At 33.9% G+C, this 13,715-nt stretch overlaps 1 protein-coding gene across 3 annotated transcripts in view; it reads left to right on the forward strand.

Moving 5' to 3' along the window:
• LOC143257630 (solute carrier family 35 member F2-like) overlaps positions 1–13,715 on the forward strand; it is a 215,868-nt gene that overhangs the window by 158,396 nt on the left and 43,757 nt on the right. For all 3 annotated transcript variants that reach the window (XM_076516662.1, XM_076516663.1, XM_076516661.1), the window contains exon 2: positions 11,148–11,257. In XM_076516662.1, the coding sequence (XP_076372777.1) occupies positions 11,148–11,257 (110 nt within the window). The remainder of the gene's footprint in view (positions 1–11,147; positions 11,258–13,715) is intronic.

The following is a 13,715-nucleotide window of genomic DNA, read 5'->3' on the forward strand; positions in this document are numbered from 1 at the left end:
GTTTATTCGTTATAATTTTGCTTTCTATAAATATTGTAAAAGACGATTACCATAGTTTTGATATACTTTTACTTAAATAGTAAACGTTTCGTGCTTCTAATACACAATTTAAAACCCATTTACTTATCTCTTACTGCCCGCTTTCAAACCCCGATAACTGGAGTTTCAACTGAGATAATTAATCAAACCGATTACCCATCCGTGTCTTTGTTTTTATCATTATTTTCTCACACATATAAGGGGTGTACAAAAAAAGAAAGCATCCACTCTCCCTGAAAATATTATTAATTTTTATATCTTTTATAAGATAGTAGAAAAATATGTAAAACTATATGCTTTTTATAACGCACTCGAGAAGATCTATTCAAATACGATCTCAAATCCTAATTTTAACACTGGTTTAGTAAATGCCTAAACTTTTCATGATTTTAGTTACATTTTATCATGAAAAATGTTGTTCACCTACTGTAGTTTTTTAAGATCTTCTTATTGGAATAGTATTATATATTTTTCTGTTGTCTAATAAAAGATATAACAAATTAACAACATTTTCAAAATGCGGCACTTTTTTGTCCACCCCCTGTAGATTTAAAAGCCTTGGTTTTGCAGAAAAGGTTATTATTTTAGGAGAAACTCCTGGCATGTGTAAGTTCTGGCAAAAATAATACTAACTCTGGAAAGTCAGATGAAACTTAATACATTCTACATTTTAAATGTATGCAAACCATATCTGTAAGAAGTAATTCAAATCTAGCAGTACTAATAATAACTGGGCAGGCTGGCCTCTTGATAAACTATGAAATTCAGAACAGGTTGCTCATTTCATAGAGCAATGGATTTTGGATGTAATGAGACGAATTCTAATTAGTAATATACCGTAAAATATTCCACGTGCTTCAACCTGTGGGTGTGTAATAATAGTGAAAGTCAATGGCTGCCTTTCCTCGGGTCAAACTTATGGATACCCTTAGCATTTTTAACTTAAATACAAAATGTTGCTAATAGTAGTGGAGAAGTGAAAACTTTGGATGACGAATTAACGTTTCATTAAAATCATATGTGCATAGCTGCTCTCACAGAAATAAGAGTGTTTGTTTTATGGGTCTTAGTGTAAGCATGATAAAGTATTGGCATTCAAGAAACTGACAGGAATAGTCCATTCCAGCCATTTTTTTGTTAATACTATGTTAGTCATTATAAAAACACGTCGTTCCACTTAAGAAACTGAGAGCAGTAGTCTATTCCAGCCAGTTTTTGTCAAGACTAAGCGTTAATCGTTATACAAACACATCATTACGCTCAAGAAACTGTTTGTTTGTTTGTTTGAATTTCGCACAAATCTACTCAAGGGCTATCTGTGCTCGCCGTCCCTAATTTAGCAGTGTAAGACTAGAGGGAAGGCAGCTAGTCATCACCACCCACCGCCAACTCTTTTACCAACGAATAGTGGGATTGACCGCCACATTATAACGCCCCCACGGCTGAAAGGGCGAGCATGTTTGGCGCGACGGGGATGCGAACCTGCGACCCTCAGATTACGAGTCGCACGCCTTAACACGCTTGGCCATGCCGGGCCCCTCAAGAATCTGACAGGAATGGTCCATTTCAGCCAGTTTTTTGTTAATAATATGTTAGTCGTTAATTATTATAAACACATATTCTTACACTCAAAAAACTGACAGGAATAGTCCATTTAGCCAGTTTTTGTTAAGATTAAATGTTAGTCGTTATAAAAACACGTCGTTCCACTCAAGAAACTGATATTAATAGTCCATTCTAGCCAGTTTTTGTTAACTTTAAACGTTAGTCGTTATAAAACTGCGTCGTTTCACTCAAGAAACTGAGAGCAGTAGTCAATTCCAACTAGTTTTTGTTAAGACTAAACTTTAGTTGTTATAAAAACACAGCTACAACCAAGAAACTGACAGAAATAGTTCATCCTAGGTACTTTTTGTTAAGGCTAAACGTAAGTCATTACAAAAACATATCGTTATACTCAAGAAACTTACAGGAATAGTCCATTCCAACCAGTTTTTGTTAAGATTAAATGTTAATATGTATTTTAAAGTTTTCATAACGACTAACTTCAAACAGCTATGATCACTATAAATATGAGGTTTAACTTCATTATTTGATTTATATGTGTGTAATCAACCTGGATACTATTCGTTATTATTGAGCCATAAACTATAATCATTTTATGTATTATAATAATACTATTCTAACAATGCGCTCGCTTTTCATATCTACTGATGTAAACAAAAAAGCAGAAGTAAGCGTACTTTAGTGGATATTTCTTGCAGTAAGATATTAATTATCAATGGTGTCACACGTATGAAACCTTCAGAATATCTATCGTGCCGCAAGTGTGTAACGTTTTCTTATCTCTTCTAGTAAAGGAGGTAAGCCTAACAAGATATTGATCTTCAGCAAAATGCACTACTTCTATGAAGTCGGCCTGGCATGGCCAAGCGCGTAAGGCGTGCGACTCGTAATCCGAGGGTCGCGGGTTCGCGCCCGCGTCGCGCTAAACATGCTCGCCCTCCCAGCCGTGGGGGTGTATAATGTGACGGTCAATCCCACTATTCGTTGGTAAAAGAGTAGCTCAAGAGTTGGCGGTGGGTGGTGATGACTAGCTGCCTTCCCTCTAGTCTTACACTGCTAAATTAGGGACGGCTAGCACAGATAGCCCTCGAGTAGCTTTGTGTGAAATTCCAAAACAAACAAAAAAAATCTATGAAGTCCGCACTATCGAAACTTCAAACTACAACACGTACTGTGTTTTAAGTGTTACTATTGTTTATAGTAAGTACATTAAAGTTTATTAGATATAACTAACATAAATAAATAAAACAACCAACATAAGTTACTCTGTTAATTTACCTCTATCGAGTATAGACGGTACATAATAAATGTTTAACTAATGTTAGGCCTAAGACAAGTGAGCTACTGCGTTATTTCTATCGAATATAGACCTTACTTTAAAAAAAAAAGGCCCGGCATGGCCACGTGGGTTAAGGCGTTCGATTCGTAACCTGAGGGTCGCGGGTTCGAATCCTTGACACACCAAACGTGCTCGCCCTTTCAGCCGTGGAGGCGTTATAATGTGATGGTCAATTCCACTATTCGCTGGTAAAAGAGTTGACGGTGGGTGGTGATGACTAGTTGCCTTCCCTCTAGTCTTACACTGCTAAATTAGGGACGGCTAGCGCAGATAGTCTTTGAGTAGCTTTGCAAACCAAACAAACCAAACTTTAAAAAAAAGTTTAACTATTGTTAGGTCTAAGTCAGTTGAAGTTTCAGATCTCAGTTTTTGCAATTATAATTCTTTCGTATTATTCCTGTGTGTGTGTGTTTTTCTTATAGCAAAGCCACATCGAGCTATCTGCTCAGCCCACCGAGGGGAATCGAATCCCTGGTTTTAACGTTGTAAATCCGGAGACATACCACTGTACTAGCGGGGGCTATTATTCCTCAACTCCTGTGCTTAAAGAAACAGTGTTGCAATAAATATGACTGCAAATGTTTTTCGCGTTTCTGCTAGTTCCTAATTATTTGATCGATAAGCATGTAATTGATTTAAACGCATTGCACATAAGTATTTTATCCATACTGAGTAATTACTATAAGATACATAGTTCATACTTATTTTATCCATGCGGATATAGTTACTTTAATTCCAGTGGCGGCGCCAGGATATTTTCGTTGGGAGGGGGGGCTGAGGTAAACTGTGGAGAGGCTTCCCAAAATGCCATCAATATGAAGTATAGATGGTAAATTATAATAATGTAAATACCAAGGTACATTTCAGAAAGGTGTGCTATTTTGAACTGCGTTTTCAATGCAGTTTACATTGGAAACTCATACTCTGAATAATAATTCGTTATTACAAATTAGAAATAATCTGTTTATGAAAATATGTGTACATGTAAAAGAGGAAGCTCACCTAAATTCCACCCAAGGTGATACATAGTAATAAAGAACATCAAGATTAGCTTAGATTGAACATTTAATATACCATTAAGAGTAAAGCTACAAATCAAAAGAAATATAACATAAAGACATAGTTTACATAGCAGAAACGAATTATCCCATGTGAAGTTAATACACTCTGAGGAAAAGTAAGCCACTATCAGGCTAACTATCTTTCATCATGTTGTGTTTATAGTCAATATTACTTCAAAACAATGCGCCTGTTCTGTTGTAACTTGAAATCAACGTAGTTGTACAATCTTCGTCAAAGCTCAAGATAGAATGGTATTACACAGGGAGCGGCAATACAGTGCATGAGTTTCAGTGCATTCAGTACGTTGCTATGGGACGAGTGACACATAGTTCCGTCTTAATGAAGACGTTGAGTTCTACAGATCTATGTCTCTTTGATATTAATTGTTAAGCAACAACGACGATTATGTTTTCCACATTTTATGAATATATGTAGGTAAAATATTGGGGGGCTTAGGGGGATTGGCTCATTTTGGGGGGCTCAAGCCCCCCAAGGCCCCCCCTTGGCGCCGCCACTGTTTAATTCTACATTTCATCAACATTCAAAATATACATATATGGATGCATATGCCATAAACTAGAGCAATTCATCATTATTTGATTATACGAATGTAAGTTATTGGTTCGTTTTTAATAGAATTAACCAAAAAGAGAGCTACAAAGGCAAGGTTTAAATTCTAGTACTAATGTAGGTGTTTGTTGTTAACAGAAACGTAGAGACAACAATAATTTAAACTGCAAATAACACGTAATAGGAACAAAATATTATGATTAGTCTGTAGCTCGTGAATTCTAAGCCACGAGAGTGTGACGTAAATTTAAACGAATTCAATTTGTATATTTTTGAACTATGTTATAAATATAACCACGTTTCACTATGCTCGTGTTTTGGGTATTGAATGTCGATTTGAGAATATGAAAATGGAAACGTTAAATGTTTAAATCGCATGTTACCAAGAAGAAAAGAAATGAATTATTTATTTCTGAATCAGCTAGATACTTTACTCGTGCTTTAAAAACGTGTCACATCTGAGTGTTTTGTTTTGTCATAAAGAGAACTAGTTTTAACGATTTACGTTCTCGCCTCAGTTCTTCTGCTCGTTTCATAGAACTATTAATTTATTGCTATGAGGTAAAAAGTACGTACTATATTGATAGGTTATCTATCTTTTTTTAAGTTTTAATTAACTAAAATCTTATCTTTTAAATGTCGGTGTTCTTTTAATGCCGGTAATTAATGCTGATACAGACTAGAAGTGGAAACTTTGACAAGCTTTTAAGTTAATACACTTGCGTAATATAGAGTAGCCTACATAAATCTCTCCATTCAAATGGGGAAATTGGCAAAGATATATAATAAATATTAGGGCAAGTCACTGTTAACTAGGTTTGCTAACTTTTATTATTTTTGTGTGTGTATAATATTTATACGCATAAGAATATTCCCAACCTCATATATGTATCACAAAATATTGGATTCTTCTCAATTACGAAATTAAGTAACGTTAATTTCCTTAGCTTTTTAAAAAATGCTTAGGATAAAAATGTATAACTTGATTAAAGAGAAGAATCGGAAGTATCAAAATCTTCTACTCTGAAATATTCTTAAAAATAACGATTAAGGAAAAGAGAACACGCCCTATTTTTAACGACCATTGGTATTAGTTTCTTGACTTTAAAGTCACTCCAGGTAACCATTCAGAGCTCTTTAATTCCACCTCTCATGGATTCAGTGGTAAGTTTAATAACGTATAAGGCTGAAAATCGAAGGTTCATGCCAGCAGTTTTTAGTGGTAAGCTTAAGGGCTTATAATGGTAAAATTCAGTGTTCGATACCTGTATAACTTAGCGCTCAACAACAGAAAAACAGAGATCTTTTAATAACCCATCTGTTCTCCCCTAGATATTTCTATTTTGAAAATTTCTAAAATACATACGTACGAATTTTTGTCTTTTAATCGAATATGTTTGTTTGTTTGTTTTTTGGAATTTCGCACAAAGCTACTCGCGAGCTATCTGTGCTAGCCGTCCCTAATTTAGCAGTGTAAGACTAGAGGGAAGGCAGCTAGTCATCACCACCCACCGCCAACTCTTGGGCTACTCTTTTACCAATGAATAGTGGGATTGACCGTCACATTATAACGCCCCCACGGCTGGGAGGGTGAGCATGTTTGGCGCGACTCGGGCGCGAACCCGCGACCCTCAGATTACGAAGCGCACGCCTTAACGCGCTAGGCCATGCCGGGCCCTTTAATCGAATAAAGCAAATCCCTCTGTCGATTTTATAAGAAGTATTTTTGAAGCTTATACTCAAATTTTGATAACTAAATTTCACTCACTTATATTTTAAAGCAACTCTGATGTTGTAGCACTTGTATAAAGTTTTTAACTAATCTGTCAGGTTAATAATTCAAAGAAACTCTTCTTACAAACATACAAGTCACATTTTTCAAAATTAGCCTGGTACCGTATACTTAGTAATATCAACAGCAAATCTAGCGTTTGCACGCTAATTATTAAAATCATTGTATTTATGAATGATAGAAACTATTAGAAGACTTAGTGTTTTATAAATGTCAATATCAGTAGTAGGCCTAGTATTAGAAATTATTAGTATTAGTATTAGAAATTATAAGTAGGCTTAGTGTTTTATAAGTGTTGTAAATGATTGAACGTTGTATTTATAAGTGATAGCAACTATTAATTGGTGTTTCACAAGCAACGATATTAGCAGTTTATACGTGTCAGTAGAAGCGGTTCGCTTAGTGTATATAAATATGATTTAATTTAAATTTAAAAACTATAAGCCTTAATGTTTATCAACCGTCATATCAGTTTTTATAAATGTGAACATCGCACAATAATTTTAATACAAAGGTTGATAAGATATTAAAACGTTTTTTTACCAACTCTAGGTAGAGAAACATAAATTTTGACTGTCTGAAAAATGTAATTTAAAGCGCAATAAGCCTTCGTCAGTCCATCTAGGTTTATGTTAAACATTGTCTTCTTAGGAGCTTTATATAGCTTTAGTTGGGAAAAAAATGAATTTGCTTTGGATAGACATCTTTATATTTTATTTGTGAAAGCGAGATATTGAGGATATCCAAGTAAGTTTACTTCTTTGTTTTTATCACGTTATTGATGTATTATTTTCTAACCTTCTGATAATAGTTCTCTGGAAAGGTTTGATTTGTTTGTTATGCGCAAAGTTACACGAGTAACTATCTGCGCTAGCCTCCCCTAATTTAGCAGTATAAGAGTAGAGGGAAGGCAGCTGGTCATAACCACCCACCGTCATATTTTGGGTTACTATTTTACCAACGAATAGTTGGACTGACCGCATTATAACGCCCCCATGTGGCTGAAAGGATGAGTACACCGTACATCTTCCTTTTGATACTCCTTTCAGCTTCCTTCATCTTACTACCTTCCAAACTACCTTATGCTTTCACATATACGTGGTCAAAAGGACTATCCATAAATCCAGTTATTTTTCTCGTCAGAAAGTAGCCATTGATTTCGTGGTGTGATTAGATTTTCGTAAGCTCATGGCTTCTGAGCTCTTGATGATCGTGTTATTAGAAATATAATAAAAGACGAAGTTCATTATAATGGAGCCCTTTCTTGTAGTTTTAGGCTTAATGTCGGAGCTAGTTTCTGTTTTTAACATTCTACTGTGGAATATAGATATATATTTTCTCATGGAAATAGAAATGTTGTTTCCTTTTACTGTACATTGTTCACTTGTCTTACGCTATCTTTTTTCGGAGGTATACATACCTATCCGGTCACAGAACAAGCTTTGGAAGTATTTCAAAAGTCCAGTGAGTTCCCTATGTTTTCGAACATTCATAGACGTACATTGATCCTGTGAAAGTCTCTCTTGACGTTCAAGGAGAAACGATAGCTAATTTACATGTATTTCCATAATTTGTTCATAACCTTCTGTATATCTCTAAATGTACACCAATTAAGTCTGTTTTTATAAGGTCTTTACAGGTAGGGAGTTTGATATATTTAATTGTAAGTACCCTAATCACTTGCATGCTATTTACAACTTCAGATATTTAAAACTATATACTGCTAATAAGCTCAATGTATGTATATTTTTAGTAAAAATAATCATATAGATTATCTCAGTTCTATTACTTTATAAAAAAAATAGGCTGTTATGTTTAATTATAAGTTTCTGATTTGACTGAATCAGTATATTCTTTTTCAAACTCAATTATAAATTCCCAATATTGGCAATACACTCTATTTTTAAAAGTGTCTGTTTTGGAAATTAATTTAACATTTATAAGTATTTGTTTTGGTAATAAGATCAATGGTGTTAAGTGCTTATTTTGATTGTAAGCCCAGTGGTTATAAAGTCTGCTTTGGTAGTAAACTAAGTATTTATAAAGTCTGCTTTGGTAGTAAACTAAAGTATTTATAAAGTCTGCTTTGGTAGTAAACTCAATATTTATAAAGTCTGCTTTGGTAGTAAACTAAATATTTATAAAGTCTGCTTTGGTAGTAAACTAAATATTTATAAATGTCCTTTTTCGTAGTAAACTTAATGTTTGTAAATGCCTGTTTTGGTAGAAACTCAATATTTAGAAATATGTGCTTTGATGGTAGACTCAATTAAGAGTAACAATAAAAACTTCTATAAAATCTTTCTCTGATGATGGGAACATGTTTACCGAAACTAGTCGTCTGTAAGTTATGTTAGATAATTTTACTTATTATTGTGTCAAAAAACGTCATGTTACAGCTGTTCCTGTTAATATAGCATTAATGTGACCTAAAAATAATTATTATTCAATGTTTATAAGTATTTCATTCGGTAGTAAATTTGATGTTTGTAAGTGCCTGTTTTGGTTGTAAACTCAATGTTTTAAGTATCTATTTTTCAAGTAAGCGCAATTTTTTGTAAGTATCGCTATGATTACAAATGTCTATATCTGTAGTTTTAGATATTCAGGTGGAGCGTATTCCAATTTACGTAATCAGCCATTTGTTTTCTTTGAACAAGTAAAGTATGATTTGCTTATGTACAGCTTCATTCTTTAAATCACTTGTGCATATTAGCATGTTCAGCTGCACGCTCGAAGTAATGTGTTCTCGGTTGTAAGAATAAGTTAGGGAACCAAACTAATCCAACCAGTCATCGTTTGTTCTTTTTTAGGCCTAACCAATGTTACAGCCAATTATTATTGATTGCTGTTAAGTAACTAATCAATAAATCGTAAGGAATTGTCATATTCCTGACAGCTAGATAACTCTTGAACCAACAAAAGACATGAAACAGAGCACGTGATCTCCGAAACAGCGAGAGAAATCCCTAGCAAGCACGTGTATCTGACAGTGATACATACGGTTGTGTCTTTTCATTTGTTTGTGCTTTTTTCTTCTAACATTTCACAAGCATTACAAAATAAAACACAGAGCATTTTAATGTTCTTATTTTTTCGGTTTATCGAAAAAAACACTTTTGAAAAATATACCAATTTGCTTATCATGTAAAAGAAACTCAAATACAGATTTCTTTCTAGGTCTTTAAAGTACTATAAGTCGATTTCTTAAAGTCTAATATTTTTAAAGGTTTTGTATAATAGCAGTGCTCGTTAATGTATTTCTAAACAACAACTAATAGGGAGTAACATCGTTATAGGTAATTGAATATTAGTGGCAGCTTCAATTTTACCTCTTGAACTCCATTGACTAAACTAACCTATCAATTCTGTAACCATTAAGTGACTGAAGGGCTAACATATTGTACCTTGATGAATAAAATATTCCATTAAAAACCTTGGAACGTAAACATTGTTCCTAAGAACTAGGCCAGAGAAAATAATTAAAATATAACGTTTAGATTCCTTAAAGAGTTTAACAAATTGGATTAATATTCAATTTAAAATCAGTATGTGTATTGATGATATATAGTTGGTATCAAATGGTCACATGTAAAGTAAATATTTAATAACCTCGATCAATCTGCTTCAGAAGTGTCTAATTTACTCGCCAGATGTCTCTACATATAATATTGAGTATTTGTAGCTTTAGCGCAACTGAAAATTATTCTTAAACTTTATGAAAATTGTTTGAATTTTGGATCCTTCTAAACACTGAGTTAAAATAAGTGGTTCATTTATTATTGTAAAGATGGCTTTTCAGTAATAAGTGTTCGAGCAGTTTCCAATCTCGACTTACACTTAATATTATTACTGAAATTATGTTTTATGATAAAGAAAACTAATTTCTAAAGTAAATTGTGACTTGCTTCACTTGTTTCGTATATAAAGAAGCTAAAATTAATTACTAAACTTAATTAGAATGGAGTATAGTTTGTCAAATAAGTCGAGTATTTCAATCAGTATTGGAAATTTCAACCTTAAAGGCATGGTTATGCATATGTAAAGGAATCGGTCAGGTCAAAGATCCATGGTGGCAGGTACAGCCGTATCTAATTTTGAACTGCTGACCAGAGAGAAGACAGCTGGTCAGTAGTTCCATCTCCAAAAAGGGTATGTCTAACTTAACGAGGGTAAAGAAATTAATTATCGTTCTCACGATGCAATCATAGCTGTACACACGGAAGATAATGAACGGTATTAGGGCACGAACCTTAAACTTTAAGTTACACAGCTCGATATGTTAACCAATGGACCACTAGTGCATTTTAATAGTTACCTGTGTTAAAAGTAAACACGGAATCCAATCTGACATTCGATTCAGCACTTGCAACTGAGTTATGCTGGTTTATCGTAAGCTATATTGTTCTTGTCTCTCATTCGCTGTTTGAAGGGTTATGTGATGAAGGCGGGAAATGTTGCGATTGGTTAACAAAAGAAATGTTAATACCAAATATGGCATGCTTGAGCGTTGGGTAATATTAAGATGGTCTCCAGCCGACAAAATTGTCGTTCATAAACTGTTCTTATACGAATTAATATATTTAAAAAGTTTTACAGCAAATCTGTCTTTTGTAAAAAAATATATTTGCTGTCTTATCAAGTAAGAAATTATGCAGCGAATAAGATAAGATGATACTTTACTATTTGTGGAAACTTTACGTTACTACTTATCATAAAGGGTGAGGTATATATTTTACCTGTGTCGTATGATGACTTTGATCTGTCTTCTATTTATAGGGAAGTTTGGAAGGCCATCTTTCTCGGTCAGATCGTCTCATTTCTTTTATGTGGTACAGGAGTTTCAAGTCAGTTTCTTCAGTCAGTGTACAAGATTCAAATCCCCACAGGTAGGCGACACTCACATTCACAAACACACAATAACTGAATACTTGAATAACTGCAGACGCATGAACATTTTTATATCAGATGTAATAGTTTTCTTTAATAGAGTATTCACGTCTTATGTTTCTAGGGTATCCTAGATAGTCAAGATATCATTTTAAATAGTCTTATTTTATGTAAGTTATCAGGTTTAAAATTTTGACTTATAGAGGCCGCTCTTAGCGTTTTATATACTCTAAGAATAGAATTTTAGATTACACTAAGCTGTTTTTCGTTGACATCCATGTCATTTATTGCTTTAATTAACCGACTAAGTATAAGGCGCTAAAGTTATAAGGTAATACATGTTTTGTTCCTTTTAATTAAGTTTAACAGATTGTTTGTTGTTCTTTTTAATTAGGCTTAAGACTAGTAACCACTAATGTATTTGTTATTAATGTTAGGCCTACTCAGTAAGCATACAAAATACCTCAAATAGATATCAAAGTTTTGTTCTTCTTATAAATTTTTCATAGCTGTGTGTTTGTGTGTTTTATTTTAGCAAAGCCACATCGGATTATCTGCTGAGCCCATCAAGGAATATCGAACCCCTTATTTTAGCGTTGTAAATCTGTAGGCTTACCGCTGTACTAGCGAGGGGCCTTTTCATAACTTATAAACATCCAAGTCGAATAAGAAATCACGTTTTTATAATTTACAAGTTAAATTTTTTCCCAAAATATTTCCGAAACAACTAAATTTGGTAATATGCGAATAAACATAATTACTAATATTATTCATTAAATAGAACATTCTGATAAATATCGTAAAATGAATATTACGTCATTATTAATATTATTCAGAAAGTATCATATCGTTATCAAAATTATCCATTCTCTAGTGACTAATTTCCCTAAAACAGGCTCTAAGGCCGTTTGGAATGGTTACCTGTTTTAGCCACTCGTACCATTAAACATTAAAGTGTTGTATGTCAATCAGTCAGTAGACGCTAAAATAATGTCAAGTAAGAGATGCTTAACGTTGCAGCTTGTATTGTCGTGACATCAGCAAAATGTGTATATGCCATGAATCACGGTAATAATTATGTACTCTGTATGTTACAACATGTCATCATATACGAACTTGAAAAGCAAGAAATAAAAATGTTTATCAATCTTAATTTTGATTTTATTTGTTCTTGAAACATAACATTTTCGTTGGCTCTGGAAGTGTTTGATAAGATAATTTATGTACAATAATAATTGTACCAATACAGTACAACTAATATACTTTTAGTGTTGCTGTTTTGCCGTTGAATATTTTTCGGACAATTAAGTAGAAAGGTTTTGCGTGCTGTCATCTTACGTGTTAATAGAATACTTTGAAGACCAATATAAAATATTGTACAACTGGTTTAGGTTTTAGTCTTCTTACTGCTCTTACTGCACTGTGTATATATTTGTTAAATCCCTAGATGACGGATGCTAGGTTTTATGAAATGTCCACAAAATCTTCTCATGTGGAAATACGACCATTCCCGCCTTCGAAGGTCCAGTAACTGTCTGCACCACAAGGAATCAACTTAGAATCGAGGACAGGAAGACAGTGGCTGGAAGTCGGGAATTGCGTCATATAAATTTAATGGACGCCTGCCTATTCCTAGTAATGAAATGATGGAGTACGTTCATAATCGTAGAGGCTCGAAGAGACGCCAACCTCGAGATTGTAGATCACGTTATCTCGTGCCACGTGATTTATGTCTTTGTGGCGCGTTTCTGGCAAATCTTCGAAGACGAAAACCGTCGTTCCTGTGTTGTTTATGTTGTATAAACGTGACTGAGTAATGAATGGTTGAAAGTTTTGCTATTTGCATAAAGGTAACACAAATGACCGGCTCGAATGATGTGCATTCCAATTCGGAAGCGGCATCATTACAACGTTGTTCTTTTTTACTGCTGGTTTCCGTAACTCCGTTCCCATTCACTGACATTCAAAATTATCTCATAAAATTTATTTCTAAAAGACAAAAATCCCAAGTTCGTTGCTCATAAACTCCTGAGATGACGTTTTTAATCCACTGTTTGACACTTGTAAAGTTGCAGAATAATTAAGCAGGACGTGGGGTTTCGTTCCATTTTAGGATGTGACAAGAGCAGAAAACCACGTCAATAAAATGAATGAATCTGAACCATTAATTCTCAAAACCCAACGTAAAGTATATCTGGAATTAAAATAGTGATTTTTAATGCATAGTTTTTGTACCACTGTTTAGGATATGCTCATAGCTAATATACATTTTATTCTCTATCTTTCTTCTCAACACTTTATTTCCTCTTTCAGGGGGTCCATGGCTCGCATCCCGTTTCTACAAAATCACGCTTCACAGCGAGAGAGTTTGTTTAGTAAGAAGCTTTCTCTTTTGAGTTCTATGTCCTTTCCTTTGCAATAGATAAGACCTAGTTCTACGTCATCGTAATTCAACTA

Source organism: Tachypleus tridentatus, chromosome 7 (assembly GCF_004210375.1).
Source record: "Tachypleus tridentatus isolate NWPU-2018 chromosome 7, ASM421037v1, whole genome shotgun sequence".
In the NCBI taxonomy this organism is placed as follows: Eukaryota; Metazoa; Arthropoda; class Merostomata; order Xiphosura; family Limulidae; genus Tachypleus; species Tachypleus tridentatus.